Source organism: Melospiza georgiana, chromosome 2 (assembly GCF_028018845.1).
Source record: "Melospiza georgiana isolate bMelGeo1 chromosome 2, bMelGeo1.pri, whole genome shotgun sequence".
NCBI lineage: Eukaryota > Metazoa > Chordata > Aves > Passeriformes > Passerellidae > Melospiza > Melospiza georgiana.
This window is the reverse complement of record NC_080431.1, coordinates 80635672-80655271: the sequence shown is the minus strand read 5'-3', so window position 1 is coordinate 80655271 and position 19600 is coordinate 80635672. Positions and strand designations below refer to the sequence as shown.

Here is a 19600-nt window from a genome sequence, read left to right as displayed (position 1 = left end):
AGAAACAAGGGAGCAAACACACGCAGCACTCCACTGCCTTGGAGAGGGAGCTCTGGACTCAGAGAATGGAAGCCCTGAGTCCTTCTGACAATTCTTCCCACTCGCTGTTTGTGAGGTTTCTGTGCACTTGGGCACAGATTAAGCTGGTCTCCAGCCTGCCTCCTTGGGAACATTCCTGTTTTTTCCTTCTTTTACCTAGAGGGTAGCTGAAGGGCCAAGTGAGGTCATGCCAGTTTGAGTTAACATAGAGCTCTAGTTTGCAGTGTATGGTCCATACCACACCCTTTGCATGTGATGTATTTAAAGCAACTTTACATCTGTTTAGTAAAACATCAGGAATGCCTAATGCAGAGAATAAACTTAAACTGCTCCAAGCCTGGCTTTTAATTGGATAAATCTGTGGTTTGGGCACACACTTGCTTAGTGGAAATCTGTCACATTTTTGGGTGCTCCCGTCCCCTGGCTGTTCACTACTGACCTCCTGCAGTAGATGTTGCTCCTCTCTTGGCTCTGGCAACAGAGCACATGTGCCTGCTGCAGTGGGAAGTCCAGCTTTTCATGGCACAACAGCTGCAGGAGGAGGGCTGTTCTGACTGCAGTGGCCGTGTACAGACCCTGCTGGAGCATCCCACTTGTCAGGGCCTGCCTGCCCTGCCAGCAGCCATTTCCTCCTCTCCTCCTGTTCTCCTCAGCCACCATGTCAGGTGCTGTGCCGTGCAGCATTTCCCGTCTTGCACCTCTCACAGGCAGCCAGGGTGACTGCTGCAGCCTGGCTGCTGCCCCAGGGAGCAGGAGCTGCATTTCTGCAGGAGCCAGAGTTGCCACCCAGCGTCTGTGAGCTGCAAGCGGGCACAGGAACGGCATCGGCGTCCCGGGCAGCGAGCCATGCCAGCCTGCAGGCTCTCTCTTTGATTGCACTCAGGGAACAGGTGCCTCATCCTTTAAGAATACACCAGATTTAATTATACCACTTCAAAATGTTCTGTCTTAGCTGAGGCTTTGAACGTGTCCACATTAGCTGTTTATGGAGGTGTGACAAGACTGTTTTAAAATGGATTGATTTACACTGGTGACATTGCTAACAGATCAACCACGTTAGGAAAAGCTCCAGCTTTTGTCTTTGACCTTCTCTCTTTCCACAGAAATATTTTAGGCTTTGTGTGTGAATTTGTTTCCAGCTATCAGGCCTCATTTCCCCATCTGCCTCACAATTCAGACAAAGCTTCTGAGAAGCCCTGATCTATGGCAAAGCAAGTCCTGTATTCCTGCCTCATTCTGAAGCTGCTAGGAACAGCAATGTGATTGATCCCTGAGTGGCAAGTTCAAAGTGCAGGTTTTAGCAAGGAGAAATTTACCAGCAGAGATGGAATTAGATAGACTGGGCATTCCCACTGTAAAACATTCAGTTGCTTGTAATTTTTATGATTGGAGCTGAAATGTTCCATTCTGGCTGTCTGCCTACATCTGATTTTTTTTATAATTTTTGTTTTCTTTTTAAATATGGCTTCAGCCTGTACATTAAGTCTACTCAGGGAGAAATAAAAAAAGGCAGAGCAAAACATTTTGGATTTGAGTGTTAAAGTGTATGTTAAAAAGAACAGTCTTTTTGCCCAACTGCTTTGGAGGAGGAAGCTGAAACCTATGAAGGAGAGCTGTCCTTACGTCAGAGCTACACTACTCACTATCCCCATAAAAATCCATGCCAAATTTTGATCAATGATAAGCCTTTAAAAAAAAAATCCATTTCACACATGCTCTGTAGGGACATTTGAGATTTTTCCCCGTGTAGTTCTTCCAAGATCTGCTGTCAACACTGTGTCACAAAGGTGGGATAAGGTTGTGTGAGTGCCAGCCATCTTGTGTAGGGACCCAGTCACCCAGGTGACTGCTCTAGGGGACAGGAGGAGCAGCTGAGTGAAAGGAGAACAGCAAGGCCCTTGGGGAAGGGAAACATGGAGAATAGATGAGGGCCAGCAGCTTTATGATACTGTCTGTTGTGAGCATAAAGACAGAAGGAGTTACTGGAAAACAAAGGGATGGAAGTGGGAGAAAAGAACCTTAACTGGCTGAATAATGTGACTAGATGGAAAATTAGAGTACATGGAATTATAAAAGTCAGGAGTGATTGCTGTAGTGGAAGCAGGGCCTAGAGAGAGGGAAGACTATTTGAAAAGCAAGCAGCTAGTCTTGGGAGCTGTGGAGAGAGCAGCAGTGTTGGAGCCAGCGAAACGAGGAGAAAAAGAGGAGCTAAAAATGGTAGGAGGGATGTAACAACACTGGATGTGGAGATAGGAAAGAACAAGCTGTGCCAGACTCATTAAGGAACGAAAGAGCAGGAAGAGCATTCAGATAACCGAACAAGGAGACTTGAGGCAGGGGGGTGGGTGAGGAGTGGCCAAACAAGCACTATTGTCCATCTTGTTCCAGGGGCACAAGCAAACCTTTAGGTTCCTGTATCTCCTCATTGTTGAGTCATGATTCAGGAATCCTGGGGCTGGCAGCACTTCTATCCTGAAACGTTAAAGGAGAGAAAGAAAAAGAATAAAAAGACAGAGAGGATTCTACAACAGTTTCCAAGCTGTCATTCTCCACATGGAAAAACCACAAATCAGTTTGTCCTGAAAAAGATCTGATTCCTTCACCAGCCCATACATAACATCCTGAGACCATCTTAGGGCCAAAAGAGCATCCCTCCTGGTCCCCACATCCTCATTTAGTCCCTTTCCAAACTCCTTGATAATGTCACAGAGATTGGACCAAATGAATGAGGACTGTCTATTTTAAAGTCTGCGCCTAACAAATCCTGGCTTTTTTTTTTTTTTTTGGTGTGGGGGGGGAAGGGTTGAGTAAGCAGCCCTGATAGAAAGCTCTTTTTATATAAAATGGATAAGGTGCTCCCAGCATCTGTGCTCTACCTTTTCCTAATTCCTATGTGCTCTGCTCACTTCCACCTAAAGTTTCCATACCTGACCTTCACGCTTACTTGCTGCCCAGGCTGTTGGGGGTTTCACCAGGGTTGCTGATGGGCAGGAGACAGGGATGCCAGATCTGGATGTGGTCCATCCAAAATTTGTTGAAGGCTGAGTGATTCTTCTCCTTTACCCATCTTTTTCAAAATCTGTGAAGCCACAGAGGGTGAAGTGGGACAGGCTGAGAGTGACTGAGCCCTGTGAGGTGTGCCATTCCCAGAGGTTTGTCTGTCTCTCCAACAACACCTGGTATGTTTACTGAGAGATGCAGTCACCTAGACTTGAAACAGAAATAAAAATGACATTAAGAAACTTCCCAGAGCAGCAGATACGGACAATGTCGGATGTTAAAGTTGCTCTTCAAGTCTTGTGCTACCATATTTTTAAAAACAATTCTTTAGTCAACAGCCAAATATACTCTACCAGATACCCAAAACAAGGACATTGCACCTCACCAACAAAGTTTCCAGTTTACCCTGCCCTAGTTGCATGTGCAGGCAAGTGGAATCTCTCTTTTTGTAATTTGACCCCTTTTATGGATGCTCAAGCTTTTTTCTTCCCCTTTCCCTGTCCCTCCCCTCCTCCCCTCCCCGGCCTTCTCTCCCTCAAAGAAGCTGTGGGAGCAACAAAATATAAGAAAAGATGCTGACTTTCCTTGACTGGCTTGCTCTTCAAAATTATACCCTGGAAATAATTCCCTAGTCTGTCTGGGAAAGGAACTTGAGATGGATTTGATGCAGGCTCGGTGTAGGACAAGGAGTATCTGCTGCACCCAGGAGCTACACAAGATCAGCAGGCTGTGAGCTCCAAATGGCTGCAGGTTCAGACACAAGCAAGGCCCCATCAGCTTCCAAAAGCATCCATCACTGTGGCCTGAGTCCAAGGAGATGAGACAAAAGGCCATTCTGGACCTTTGCCGTGGCATCCAAGCACAGAGCCCGTGCTATGAAGATCCTGTGTTCTTGGTAGGGTGACTGTGCTGTCGATTTCTCAAAACACTCCTCTGGTAAAGAGCACAAGAGTCTTCTCCAACACGTCTCAGAGCCTTTCCCATTTCTTTCAGGCTTTGTTGCAGCCTGATGTCTCATAGGCAGCTTTGGCAATTGGAAACACAAAGCAGGACAACTGCCCTCTGCAGTGCTCTGCTGCTTGCAGGAGCTTGGCATGGGGAAGAGCTGTCTGTCAGACTCCGAGATCCACACCCACCACCCTGCTCACCCTGACAGGCAGGAAAGGCAGCACAAAACTCAGGCAGATCAAACCATCAGTGCTGAGGAAGTTGTTTCTCAGGATCACAATACCACCCTTGTGCTAAACACAAGCCAGTAGGAAACACTTTTCTTTAATAAATTATTTTTTATTTTCTTAAGTTGGTGAAGGCTACCCCCTATAGAGGGCTGTGGAAGTCAACCCAAGGACAGAAATAAAAGTGGTGAAAAAGGCAGGCACAATCAGCTTCATGCTGTGTTTTGGTGTCCTTGGGAAATTGCTCTCCCAGCTGAATTACATTTTTGGTGAAGAGTCCCTCAGGTTTTTGCAAGAGTAGTTTTTCTTAGTACTTTCAGATTGCCTGTCCAGAAAATGGCATGAGGAAGGACAGCATGGAGGGAACAGAGAGCACAAGGTCAGGTTGGAAGAAAGTGAAACAGAGAATTGTATCTATGACAGGGCCCTCCAAAGCTTCAAAAATAGCTCGAGTGATGAGCCTGACCATTTCCCTTTGAAGCACTGATGTCACCCTGCCTGTGGCAATGATCCACTTACCAGACTGACGATATATTGCTACTGGCAGTTACTCTGAAACTAAAGTCAATAAATACCATTTCTAAATTAAGTAGCCAGAGAATTTTCCTATTGCTTCTCCTATATTTAATTCTTCCTTGTCCAGTAAGCCATAACTTTCCCTCACCATTTAGAAAACCACATGAATACCAGTGACAGGACTTTAGCATCACACAGTGACAATCTAAATGTGGCATTCTTATAGGAAAGCAGAAATGATCCTGTCCTGGTACATAACTACAACCATTAGAAAGTACAAAGTGCAGAATGACAGAATGGCCTACGCCGCTTTTTGTCTGCCTTACCCCTTTACTTTCTAAATTTCTCAATCACATTACCTCTGACAAAGATGGCATTTTCCCCTTGACTACAGCTGTGGGCTCTTTCACTAGGTAATAAACTTCATGTAACCAGCCACCAGATCTACTGATGTTTTTCTCTCACCGTGTTTCTTCCTGAACAATTCCCCACATCACTTCCCCCCTCTGGAGGGAGGTCCTTTCGGAGCGCCAAGTGTGCTCCGTGGTGGTTCAGGTTACGTTCCAGATGTGCAAATAAGGTGACGTGGTCAAGAAGACAACCTCCACTTCCCAGGCCGACAACAAATGCCTTGCCACCTTCTGCAACATGACCCCAAACAAACTGGCTTGTGGCAGCGCAGGTCCTTTCCCTGCCTACAAATTCTCACCAATAATTTTGGCAAGTGTTGATCAGGCATCATCACTGCAAAATTTCCCCCACACGTTTTCCAGTTGCAGGTCTCCCTTAGCATGTGTGCCACCCCCTGGCTCTGTGTCCTGGGCACACAGTGCTGCTTGCACCAGCTGTACTGCAGGGACTGCTGTCCCTCAGCTGTAGCAGCATGTTTCCCCAACACTTCTCTTTCTCTCTCTCTCTTTTTTTTTTTTTTTTTTTTTAACCTCCCTGTCGCCTCTGAATAGGCTGTAACTGGGGACTCAAGCACGCTGAAATTATGCAAATCGTCCCACCGGGTTTTTTGTAATGCTAATTATATCAAATGCATGCTCATCAATGAGAATGTCTAATTCCCCTTGCTCATTATCTAGATGTCGCACACTGATATAGAAGCATCAGAAAAAATTAGTCTCCTCATAACACAGTATTTGTGAACCCCTTGCCACCACCTTCACAGCTCCTGCCTTTGCCCCAGGACCCCCAGGTGATACTGGGCACGAGCACATGCACCAAATGGTCCCCAAAATCACCACTCCTTTGCTCCTTCCTGTAGAGGAAGGAAGTCTTATCATGGGGCTTTGGTGTTTGATTCACAGAATTGCTTAGGTCTTGTATTTGTGACTTAAATCAACAGGAGTGATGCGGTGGATATGTGCTATATAGCCTCCAGAAAGTGGCATCTGAAGTAGTTCAGAACATACATTTTAGCTACTAAGTTTCCTGCCTATAAAATTGTAATAATACCTTATCAGCTAATGGGCCTCCTGAGAATGACATTGATTCAAATTTATAAAGCCATTGGAAGCGGGGATGGTAAACACTACAGAAAAGCAGGAGAAGATCAGGAGCCCTGTTTGCAGAATGGAGTTCATATATGTGTGGTAGACAGCTGATGGATTTGTATACAGCATAGAAAAAACCAAAAACCAGGGGAAAATGTAAAATGCCACTTTTTTTTTCTCTCTGTGACTTTTTTTCCTGTCTTTTTTTCATCTGTCTTGATGTTCTTCCTACCTGGTGAACGAAGGAGGGACTTTGAGGGGAAAACAATCTGTCATTGTGTAAGGAAGGACAACGTGGCACCTATGCACAAGGAGTCCGGGAGGGGAAAAGTCAGTCTGGCGTTCCTCGACTCAAAGCGCAGGGCTGCGGCACCTTCTGTGGGGCTGTGCTTGCATTTACCGAAGCGCTCCCTGAATGTGTGAGTTCAATGTTTGCCAGGTTCTGATCAGGTAAAAACCCTCAGGAAGACCCTGACCCGTGCCACGGGCTAGATTACTTCCAGAAGTTTTTTTCATTCTGTTCTTAACACCTTACGGGGATGTTACTACCCTGACAACAAAATTAAGTCCTTTTCTCCCCTTGCTCCCAGCGAAGAAGCACTCACACATTTACCTACCTCAGTTTTACAGCTTCTTGCCTTTATTAACATTTTTTTTCTTTACAAATTGCTTTTCTTCCGAAAGCTGAGAGGAGCTGCTTTGCCCCGGAGCATCTCGGAGGGGGCCGGTGCTGGGGGAGCGGAGGTGGCGGGTCCGTGTGCCCGGAGCCCCTCGGGGGTCCCGGTCCCGCCGCTCGGGCCCGAGGCGCCGCCGGGGGCCGCTGTTGGCCGCGGAGAGCGCGGGGCGGGCGGGGAGCGGGGCGGGAGCGGAGCCTCCTCCGGCCGCCGCAGCACCGCCTCCCTTCCCCTCCTCCCCTTTTTTTCTTCCACTTTTTTTCCCCCTTCTTTTCTTTTCTTAATTTTTTATTTCCTTTTTTTTTTTTTTTTTTTTTTTTTTTTTTTTTTTTTTTTTTTTTTTTTCCCCACATAGTGTTAGAAAACCTCTTTTATCATCACCTGGAAGTGAAAAGTTTGATCCTCTCCCTCCACGCCTTGCCCTCCTTGGGAGAAAAGTTTTTCCTCGTTCCTTTGTGTTTCAGGGGATCAAGTGGAGGGTTGGCTGCCCGTGCTTCAGGAGACAGTGTATGCAGTGCAGGGAGGTTTTACAACCACCTTGTCACTGTCACTGTCTGAAACAGGTAAAAGCAGTGACAGCTATGCCTGACTTTAGTATTTGCAGACTCCCAGATAACCTCAGACAAAATCACCAGCATAGCAGGTTCTTCAGTGACATTACATTATTTCTTATTTTGCTTGGGAGCCCTCACTGATCGCGATCTCGCTGCTCAAGATGCTGTGCAAACCAACCAAACAAAAAAAACCCGATCCATGCCTAAAGATCTCTCTGCGTATAAGAGCAGAGACAGTGGAAATGTGGGAAACAATAAGGAAACCCTGAGCCGGTTTTGGTCAGCAGGATGTACATCAGCATCGGCGCAGCGGCAGCCTGGCCTCTGCCGAGATGCTGTTAGCACTGCAGAACACACGAATTTTCAATAAAGGCTTCAAAAGCAACACACAAAATGTGAGGCTCTCGCTGCACTCAGCCACAGGATCAAGGACTCTGCTGCTGAAAGGCAAGCAGTGTATGCAAAGTGTAATCCGAGCAAGAACAACTCCGGGAGGGAAAGATAATGAAAAAATGCCTGGGATGACAGATCAGCATCTAAAGCACAAGGTCAGGGAACCATACAATTATTTAGGTTGGAAGGACCTCTGGAGGACATCCGTTTCAACTCCCAGCAATAGCGGGGGGAGTGGAAGGCAGGGGGTACCTCCAAGCTCAAAGCAGGCACAGCTGAAGTTGCTCAGGGCATTTGTAATACAAAATACATGTTTTGTTGTAGGGATACATCTCGTGGTGGGAGGCACACAGCCAGTACACAGTGGAAGGAACAAAAACAGTAATAAAAGCAAAAAAACAATTTGAAGATAAGGTCTGGCTTGTTCTGGGACTTCTGAAACATCTTTTCAAGCTGACTCACAGAACTCAGAGTATCAGAGGGTTTCTAGAAAGTATAAAATACATTTTAATATTTATAGTCATGATTAATAGTCATAACAATACTTTTATATATCATCCAAGTGGGGAACCATTTCCAGATGCATAGGACATATCCATTCTGGAAGTCAAAGGAGTTGAAATCCTAATGTATTTGTCCATTTTTGCAGATGCTGTCTGATCCATACAGAATAAGTGTTCTGTGTGCCTTTGCCATCCCTCTGACCTTTCACTTGTTTAGTCTTACTTGATCAGGAGACATTTGTTTAATGTTCACATCTGCAAATGGCATGAAGTACAGGGAAGTAGTGAATGGCACCTTTTACCTCTGACATACTTACAAGAATTCAAGAACTATCACAGTAGGATGTAGAGGGTCACCTATACAGGTTGAAAAGACTTTGCCAAGCTTATTCCCAAATATTCCCATTTAACTTTCCCCTCTTGAATACCACTGCTTCATGTAGCTCCTGTTGTTCTAAACACAAGCTTTCAGGTGGTTCTGTTTTGTATTTTTGGACATACCCTAGAACTTTCAGATTTGTTTGTCTGGTTTTTTTTTTTTTTTTTTTTTTTTTTTTTTTTTTTTTTTTTTTTTATTCACTGACTAAAAAAGAAGCCATAAAGCAAGATAAGGGTGAATGACTCATTTCATTAAAAGACAGCACATACATGTGCTATTCCTTATCACCATGTGACGGAATAAAAAACTCCTGAGGCTTACAAAGCAAAAATGCGGAAGCAGAAACTTGGCTAACACCAATTCTCTCTGTCAAACATGAAAAATATCCCAAATCCCCTCTAGAATCTAAAGCAATTTCATTTGAATAGAATCCTCAAAACCAAAACAAAACTAATGCAAGCTGAAAAAGACTGAAGACCCAAGGACAAAACACAGCTATCTATATGTAACAATTAAGCAAAGCCTTCAGAACCCCAAAGTCAGGAGCTTTTCTGCTGCATGTAACATGACCAGCAGCCCTCTTTATTGTTAAACTGGTTGATGGGATTCATTAGGAGATCAGCTTTGCAGATATTTATAATTTAGTCAAAATATTTGAGCTAAAATTTCCTCTGCTGTAGGTGGAATATTTATGAAATGTTCCAGGTAAAAATAGTTCCACTATTTTCAGGAATGAAGCTACAATTAAAGATCCTGTTTTCTGATGTGCTTTTAGAGAAGTTGTGTGCTGTGGAGGATACTGTAACTTCAGCAGAGGAGCGGCCTCTTCCGAAGGAGTGGCATCTGCCAGCTGACATTTCATTCATACTTGGCAAGCCTGCCAAGAGAAGGCAGAGCCAGACTCTGCTCCTGGTGGCCCTGAGAAAGCACAACAGCCATGACTTGCAACAATCCTGGTGAGCATGAGGAAAAGCCTCTCCCCAGGGCATGTTTCAGCACTGCTGTGGGTACCTCAGCAAGCTGAGGAGTCACCATCCTTGGAGGTGCTCAGAAAACACCTGGACAAGGCTCTGAGAAAACTGAACTGCCTCAGGGTCCCACATTCTCTCTGCTCCCGGGTTTGGCTGTATGAGCTTGGGGACAGGTCAGAGGCAGTGGAGCTGAGGGCAGCCCCTTCCCTCTGATGACTTTGGGGAGAGTTTCCAGCAAGCCTCAGCCAGGACTGACCCCTGCCCCAGGAGAATGCTTTTAGGCTGGTGCACTTGCCCTTGGCTCCTGTCTGAGGAGTCTGACCTGTGCCTGACCACTCAATCTGTGGATCCAGACCCGTGGATAGGCTTCCTGGCCTGACCCAAGACCTGCCCTGTCATGATGGACTTGTCAGGCAATCTCTGGACTGTGGCTCACCTTGGTTCCTGACTCCAGACCCGATCCTGATGCTGACTTGACTTCTTACTTTGACCTTGGACCTGCCTCATCACCACAAGCTTGCGTGATGATCTGGATTCTCAGCTGAACCCGGCTATCTGCCTATACCTGCCTTTGTCCCCTTGCTCAGATGCTTTCCCTTGCTGGCTAGGCCTCTTCCTCCGCCTGCCTTGTTACATGCCTGGATCTCAGCTCTTCTATTCCTTTAAGGAACTGCCAGCCCTCACCGCCCCCAGCAACCTGCTGTGGGCAAGCAGTCTTGGTAGAGACCTCCAGAGGTCCCTTCCCACTCAAATCTTTCTGTGAACTTATAACAGCACTCTAACCAAGTTAAAAGAAAAGAAACAAGGAACTTCTGTGGGCAGGGAAGAAAATATAACTGTGAAGGCATTGTGTTGATGCTTAGGTGCATGGTGCATTAGACTAGGGAAAGGAGAAAGGACCAGAGGGACAGGGACAAGGAAAAGGGTCTAGAAAAGATGAAGGTGGTAGAAGGTTTGAAAATGGACAGCAGTGCATCTGCTGTGATATCACTCCATTATCCCATAAATCCCAGGACAAAAGGGTAGCAGAAGAGATGCACACAGCTGTTTCCTCTGCAGCTACACTGTGCCACTGTGTCACATTCATGGCAGTCCCGAGTCCTTAAAATAGGAATATCTACTGCCCTACAAGCCCTCTTCCACCTCTCTCCCTGCATCTCTTGGGCACCATTAAGTGTTCTTCATCTGCAAATGGATTTCAAGGCTGCTCTGCTGGTGATGCATGGGCTGAGCAAGGGGACAGAGCTGGCTCACGCAGGGTGAATGTGTCACAGGCAGGAGGGGACACAAGGGTGTCTCTGTGGAGAGGCTCATCATCTACAGTCTTCTTGAAGACCTGTTTCTGCAGTCATCTCTCATAAAAGAGAGAGTCTTCAAGGGAGACTGCAAAAATGGATTTAAAACATTGTATCTCCTAACACCAACCCGTGATATATTACAATACATTTATTCCCACAGCAGTCATGAGGTAGGAACTTGAAACCAGATTTATTGCTTATTGAGAAGTCTAAAAACTATAAACCCTAGCACTCTGGACTACATTTCTTGTCACTTTCCCTGACCTTTCCTTTAACATTAGGAAAAACAAAACCAAACTGCTGTAATGGATCCACTCCAGAATAGCCTGAGACCTGCTGGAAGCCACAGAGAGGCTGTTTTGCAGTGCAATTGGAAAGGCAACCCTTGGCCATCAGCAGGAGTGAAAAACTGGGGCTTCTGGCACTGCCTGTGTACAGCTGGACCTTGCTTCTGGGGAGATTTATAGGGCTTTCACATACAGTGCAGCCTGAAAAAGCATGTACAAACAGTGCAAGCAAATACATCTCACTGCAGCCTCATTCTGTGACATCATTCCTTTTCAACAGTGAAAATCACTCAGAACCGAAATCAACCGTCCTATATAGGGGCAACAACAAGAGTGCAAAGCACTAAAATCAGCATGAGCTTCTGACATGATGACAATATTGGTATCCTCTCTTTTTTTCTGGGGCCATTGGGAATGTAGTTTTTAAAAGTATGCTAGTGTTTCCCAAGACATTTTGCTTTAGGTAAATGTATAGCCATTGTGCCATGTGTGTGTACAGCTGCAGATTTGACATACCTCCCTGAAAATTGTTTTGCTAAGGTCTGTGATTTTCTGTATAATTAGGAACCTATTTTCTGCAAGATTACTGAAAACTCAGCTATTCTCCTTGACCTCAACAAAGCTTGCTAAACGCTTCAGTTCTTTTGGAAAATTAAGATACTCATCTAGGTGTCCTGTGCTGGACCTATGACTCACATTGAGACATCTGGTCAAAGGTTTTCCTCAGCCACTGCTAGTAAATTCACTTTGTCAGCAGTGAGTACCGTATCTGTGTTCTGTTGCTCCCCAGAACTGCCTCAGGCTACAGTCCAGCCAGGAGCTACTCAGTCAGGATGGACTTGCTATAGGAATTCATGCTGGCCAGACCTAGACACACTAAGTTTGTTTCAAATCCTTGTTCCCCACTCTGTTTCCTGTACCAAAAGAGTCAGGTATGACCATGTCATGAAGGCACCTCTGTTTATTCAAAACAACCTTTCATCCTTCAGCTTTGCACCATCACATTCACCCACAGACAGTCTGCTGTGCTCCCTCAAGCAGTTTGCTGTATCCCACAGGCTTGCTGTCCTTATTGCATGTGTGACTCTGCAATGGAATGGCTTTCCTGGGCTTAAATTTCCGAGTCCTCAATAGGGCCATTCAGGAACACTGCAGTAGGAAGCGACGGTGACGATTCATGGGGACGGATAAAGTTTTCAGATGGGAACAGTTTTACTTTACACACAGCGTGGTCCCGGGGTGACTTACTCTCCACAATCCGATGCTTAAGCGTTCCCATCTCCGAGTCCCAGGCTTGTCCCCGCCGCAGTTTCTTGAAGGTGTTTCGGAAGCCCTCGGTGCTGAAGTAGTAGATCAGGGGGTCCAGCATGCAGTTCATGCTGGCAAACATCATGGTTATAATTAACGCTTGGCGCACTGAGGCCTGCGTTTGTGCCTCCACCTTCATCACCCGGGCCTTTATCATCCCATAAACCGCCAGGGTGGTGTTGTAGGGCACGAAGCAGATGATGAAGATGACCAGATTGACCAAGAGGAGACGCACGGTCTTCCGCTGTCGCAGGGTCTTCGTCTGGCTGGGCTGGCAGAGCTCCTGAAAGATGCGAATTGAGCAGTACAGCACAGAGCTGAGAGGCAGGAGAAACCCCAAGATTTCAGCCAGGATTACCAGGGGGAAGAGGTTATTCTGCCACATGTTGTCGCTAAAGCTTTCAAAGCACAGATAAATAGTCTGGTTTTTTACTTTACAGTGGTTTTGTTTGTGGACCATGGCTGTGGGGATGGAGCCCATGAAGATCACAACCCAGACGATGAAGCAGAGGATCTTAGCCACCTTGGGGCGCCGCAGATGCCGCCAGCGAAGCGGGTGAACGATGGCAACGTAGCGATCCAGGTTGACGCACATGAGGAAGAGGCAGCTGCCGTACATGTTGATCTGGAAGACTGAGCCAGAGACCTGGCACAGGAAGCTACCAAAGGGCCAGTGGTGGTTGATATAGTAGTAGAGTCGCAGGGGCAGAGAAAGTGTGAAGCTGAGGTCACTTATGGCCAGGTTCAACATGTAGATCATCACTACAGACTTCAGGCGCAGGTATCGGACAAATATCCACAGGGCTACCACATTGAGTATCAAACCTGTGATGAATATCAGGGTGTAGCCAGGCATGAGGAGGTGGTGGTTGAAGGTGTAATCCTTGCATGTCTGAGATGTATTGGACGCTGACATGCCCAGCATGGGTCAGGGAATGCTCTCGCTGAGATGGCTGAGCCTGGTGAGGGGCTAAGGAGGCACAAAGAAGAGCACTGAGGGAAGTCGTTCCCCTCTGAGGAGCCACAGACAGGTCATTCCTGTCATCTGCTGCTGGGAGGTAGATGGGCAATCTTGGCTGGCACTGCTTTGGATTGCTGGTCTGTGGTCATCTGGCACGGATGGTAATGTGGAGTCTGCTTCTGCCTCCAGTTCAGCAATTCTTTCCAGTGGTTATGAGGTGACAAGGTGATGGAGGATCATTGCCAGCTGTCAGTACAATTCCTGGTCAGAGTGAAAGACCAAAACAAAAGAATTTCAATTAGAGGAGGAAATCTGTTCAAGTGTTAAAATCTCACCATGGCGGCTTCTGCAGCAAGAACTCACAAAGAAACCAAAAGACGAGGGAAAATGGACACTAGAAAAGTGAGTAATTACATGGCAGGAGAAGACAGAGCACAGAGAAAGTGGTTGTTGTACAGAATCATTTATCACTCAGCCCCAGAGAATGCACTTTGCTTTGATCTGCTGAGAGCACATGAATACAAGAAAGGGACACCACAAGCACACAGGGAAAGTAGTTGAGGCAGCTCCAGAGAAAGAGAAAGAAGAGAGCAGTGTTTTGAAGGAAAAATGCTGACTGGAAGGAACTTAAAATAAAAATGGCAGAGTACTGTTTTATATCAGAGAAAAAGGACTTTGTACATCCACTTCAGATAAAAAAAATTACAGTACAGTTAGACCTGACTCCACCCAAACTCTTTTCCTTACGTAAAACAACACACACAGAACTCAGTTCCAGTGACTTTGAGTTCCTTATGGTTCTTACATTCATACAGCTCCTTTGGTGTCCTTACTTGCATGGGACCAGTGGTGCTTATTTGGATTGTATGTCCTCATTTCTGCTGCTTGAAGCAGCCCATATCCCAGAAACCCAGAGCAGCACAGCCATGGAGGGGAACACAAAAAAGGAAGTGCCATGAGATTCATGTGGGCAAACATGACTTCAAAGCAGTGTGAGGCCAGTCACCACTCCAGGTACTGACTAGCAGCATTGTCCAAACACTGATCAGCTGGAGTGAGCCCAGTGGAAGGCCAACAAATGGGTCTGGGAGCTGGAGCACTTGTGCCATGAGGAGTTGCTGAGGGAACTGGTCTTGTTCAGCTGGACAAGAGAAGGCTGCAGGTGCTGTAACAGCAGCACTGGAGTTTGCATGGCAAGGTTTTGGCAGCTGGGAGGGCTATAGGTGCGGTTCTGTGAGAGTGTGCCAGGAATTTCCTCTGTGCCTGATATAGCTAGTGCCAGGAGAGACCTGCCACTGGCCAAGGCTGAGCCCATCAGTGATGGTGGTAGCACCTCTGGGATAATTAAAGGGAAAAAGTTACTGTGAGACAGCAATTGCAGGCAGGGAAGAGGAGTGAGAATATGTGATAGAAACAGCCCTGCTGCAGACACCAAGCTCAGTGAAGAAGGAGGGGAATGAGGTGCTCCAGGCACTGGAGCAAAGATTCCCCTGTTGCCCCTGGAGAAGACCATGTGAACCCATGTTGGAGCTCTCTGTTCCTGAAGGACTGCACTCTGTGGAAGGGACTCACACTGGAACAGGGATTGGTGTGACACAGTTCCCCACAGTTGTTTGCAGGGCTCAAACAGGGACTCCCTCATAAGAGTCCATGTAGATTGTGATTTACTTCAAAAGGAAAGTAGAGTTTTCTGTCTAGAGAATGTCTTTACACGAGGTTGATATTACTCAGCAACTTGACAGGCAACCTTCTGGATGGCATTGTGTGGCAAAGCACGGATCCACAGAGAATCTGCTGCAGACAGAAGTGTGTGCTGACCTCAGAGAGGAAGAGAATCATTCTGGTAACAACATGTTAAACAATGAAAGATGGAAACCTAATACAAGAGTGTAGACAGCTACCAACTTGCCCATCCTTTTGTGTGGTTGTGCAGGTCCATCACCAAAACAGGTTTCTTAGAAAAAGTTCTAATGGTTTATCAAACTATATCTGAGTGGATTCTACCCTTCCTGGTGGATGAATACTTTGCATGAATTCTTGTGCAAGTTTGGAGCATAAGATAAGATGACAAGGCAAAAGTGCAAGAATGTTGTTGGTTTCAAAAGAAATGTTTCATGCTTCAAGAATCTCAAGGAGGAGGATCATCAGTGGTCAAAGGAGGCGATTGTCCTGCTCTGCTTTGCAGTGGTGCAGCCTCACCTTGAGTCCTGTGTGCAGTTTTGGGCACTGTAAGAAAGACATTGAGCTATTAGAGAGTGTGCAAAGGAGGGCCATGAGGATGGTGAAGGACCTTGAGGGGAAACCATATGAGGAGTGGCTGAGGTCACTTGGTCTGTTCCACTTGGAGAAGAGGAGACTGAGGGGAGACCTCATTGTGGTCTACAACTTTCTCGAGAGGGGAAGAGGAGGCGCAGGCACTGATGTCTTCTCTGTGCTGACCCGTGACAGGACCCCAGGCAACGGCCTGAAGTTGTATCAGGGGAGGTTTAGGTTGGACATTAGAAAAGGTTCTTCACCCAGAGGGTGGCTGGGCACTGGAACAGCTCCCCGGAGAAGTGGTCACAGCACTGAGCCTGACAGAGTTCAAGAAGTGTTTGGACAATGCTCTCAGGCACAGGGTGCGACTCTTGGGGTGTCCTGTGCAGGGCCAGGAGCTGTGCTTGATGATCCTTGATGATCCTGATGGGTCCCTTCCAACTCAGTATATTCTGTGAGTCTATAATTCTAGGAGAATATGTCAGCTTTTGCTAGAGCCAAAACCCTGAAATGAATTGCAGACTGAACAGTGTGGTCAGACCTTTATCTTGATGGAAACAAAGTTATTGAGACTGTGACTTAGTGAGTGACCATGACCTGCTGTAACACATGTACTCAGACCAGCCAGATGTCAGGTGAAAAGGACTTATCTCTACAGACAATGTGTTTTTTCAAGCTTTCCTGAGGTATTCAATTAACATATCTAGAGATTATAATATGTAAGCACAGTCCCTGCTGTGTCAGGCTTTCTACCACTAATATTCCATCTCAAATTGTGGATGGTAAAGGGATTATGTTAAGAACAGTACAATCATGTAGTTACACTGCCTCAAGTTGTCTTCCTGCTTCCTGCACAAATTGTAGCCCAGGAATTTCTTGAGCCATAGGTGACCTAGTTGTACTCAGTAGTCCTCAGGGAACTTTTATTTCATTGTGGTTTTTTCAGTCCTTTTCTGAGTCGATGTAAAATTTACCATGTACATTACCCAGTGCCAGGAGTGCCAAGGAGTTCCACAGCTTATTTGTGCCTCAGGTGAAGAATCACTTCCATATACCCATCTCTGATTCATCATCTGCTAGATTCAATTCTTAGCTTTAGTGCTGGAACAGGCAGGGCAAAAACCATCCCTATCCACCTTCACTTTGTGGCTGAGAATATTATAAACATCTACCATATTTCCACCCAGCAACTTTTTGTTGTTGTTGTTGTTTTTGGGCTAAAGGGTCCTTGTCTTCATAGTTTTTCCTGGCAGAGAAGCTGTTCTGTACTTTTGAACATCCTTGTTGCCCTTCTCAGCACTTTTCCCCTTCTGCTGCAGCCTCTGTGAGCCCTGTGCTGGGGTGCTGAAAACACACAGTGCTGATAATGTGGATGCACTGAGCTGCGTGGGTGTAGATCTCATTTGCAAGTGGTAATGGCCAGTTCAGTTTGCTTTTTCCCATCACTTCACTAGATAAAATTTCAGCTGTTAGTTTAAGTCCAGTCACTCACACTTCTCTTAAGCTCTGCAGTTCTTCGCAGCCAAACCTCATCTTTTTAAACTTGAATAATTTTATGTCTCCAACAGATTTGTTATTTTATTATTCATCCCTCATGAATAAGTCAAACACCCCAGCACAGGTGTCTGACAACTCCACTGAGAAAAACAACCATCTACCTTCATTCTCTGTCCCTTCTTTTAGGCATTTTTTATCCAGGTAGGAACATTTTCTTTAATTTTTTTTTTAAGTGCTATTGGTGAGACTGCCTTTGAAAGCCTTCTGGAAATCCACATGGGCCACTGTTCACATGCCTATTGAACCCTTTAAGGAAGAACTGTGGGAACAGCATCTCTGTATAAAAGCCATCATGACTTTTCCCCAGTAATTAGATGTGACCACATGCCAATCGATTTTTTCTTTATTATAGCCTCTACTAATTTGTTCTGTAAAACCATCAAGCTCCCTGGTCTGAAACCCCCCCAAGAGCCTTTTCTTAAATTGAGTCTGTCTTTAAGAGCTGTTTTAAGCAAAGGTTTCTATGGCACAATTAGTCAGGTCTTCCACCCTTCAGTTATTCTCAGACCTCTGGGGTAGGAGCCGTGTGGTTTTAGACACTGTTGAGTTCATCTCACTGCTCCATGGTTGATCCTGCTACTGCTTGGACCAGAGACAGTCCTTTTATGAACTTCCCATAAAGAAAGTTTCTGCTGTGGAAATCTCCCAGGCTTTCATGACATGAATACCAATGAAAAAAACCTCTTCATTTTTTTGCCCACCATCAGGTTTTCTTTCTTCTCTGAGTGGTCTTTCCTTACATACTCTAGCCTTTCAGCTTTCAAGATGCTGAACAGCACAGTTCTGAACTGGCAGCAAAGATTGCTGAGAGCAGAAAATAGATTGGGGTTTTGAGGGGATTTTTTTTCGTGGGTAGATGGAAAAACAGAAGAAAGAATCTGCTATGGTGTTGGTATGGAAGCTGAGCTGGTAGTTTCAGACTTGCCAAAACAGATACAGTGACCAAGACACATGAGAAACAAGATGTATGCAGACACAGTCATTGCAAAGATAAAGTTGGGGGTGCAGAGAGTTTATCCAGTGAGCTTTGGAGGTCCTGCTTTGACTGTCCCTCTCTAAAAAGGAAAGGTATGGATAGGTAAAGCAGGCTGGCAGCAGGGAGACCAATTACCCATTCTGGTTAATGTCAGAGAGTCAAAAGGCATATTCCTTGTGGCTGCCTCTAAAAGAAGCCCAAGTACTCATTGCTCTGCACAAAAGCTGCCAAGAGATCTCAAGCCACCAGCTGTGTAAGGAGGCAGTGGTACCACAGCTGAATAATCCCCCTCCTCACAACAAGATGCTCTCTATAAATCCTGAAGAAACTTTCTCTTTGGTGACTGACCTTATGTGTCCCAAGAGGTGGAGGAAGCATTTTTTTTTCCTCTTCAATTTGAGCCCAGAATACCATCAACTTCCAAGACTGTGACTTGCAAAATCCAGGGATTTTGATTTTTTTCTTTTGGGAGGTGAGAAGCCCTAAAGATACTTTAGGTCCAGAACTGGCAGGCATGCCCTGAGATGGGATGTGCACCTGGCATCTTGCTGCCTGGTCTTGGGAATCCTCTCTCTCCTGTCTCACTGTCTCACTAGGAGTCACTGCCTCCAAGCACCACAAAAATGATGAAGAATCTGAGTATGGGGCTGAGAAATGAGGTGGAAAAAGAGAGCTGGAAAAATACTGATGAGGATGCTGCAGGATCAGTGTTTCTGGTAGTGGCTTGTCACTAAAACCATGGGGAGTTTTGGGGCTCCCCTGAGAATGCAGAGAGCAAATGTGGCATTGGGGTGCAGAACACAAAACACAAACTGTATGAGCTCGCTTACCTATTCTGAAACCAAAGAGGAAACAACAAAAATGTGTCAAACCTCAGAAAACATACCCGATTTTACTCTAGAAATCGGAGACATATTTTCTTAAATAAATCTGGGTGCTTTTTACCTGCTGCAGGTGATATTCAAGCCCCACTTTTAATCTTTTTGTCTACTCAAAAAATTAGATTTGTGTGATGATTTGATTAGATCTTGTGAAGACATTCAAGTTTTAGGATGGCTTGTTTTTAAAGAGAGGTACATGATACAAAAGCTGAGACCTCTGTATTTAACTCATGAGGTTTGATCACACAGCTATTGCCTCCTCCTTAAGAGATGCTACCCCTCCTCATCTCCCGAGGGTCCCGTGGAAGAGGGCTCCCATGGTGGGCACCCTGGCAAGTAAGCTCTGCAGGCTGCCCATGCTTTTAGTATCACA

At 45.9% G+C, this 19600-nt stretch overlaps 1 protein-coding gene across 1 annotated transcript; it reads right to left on the bottom strand.

Annotated features, from left to right (window-relative positions):
• Window positions 1–12399: 12399 nt before the first annotated feature.
• Window positions 12400–13521, bottom strand: LPAR5 (lysophosphatidic acid receptor 5). Its single transcript, XM_058018667.1, has one exon. It carries the CDS (start codon window positions 13519–13521, stop codon window positions 12400–12402), a length of 1122 nt encoding a protein of 373 aa, XP_057874650.1.
• Between the last annotated feature and the right edge of the window lie 6079 nt (window positions 13522–19600).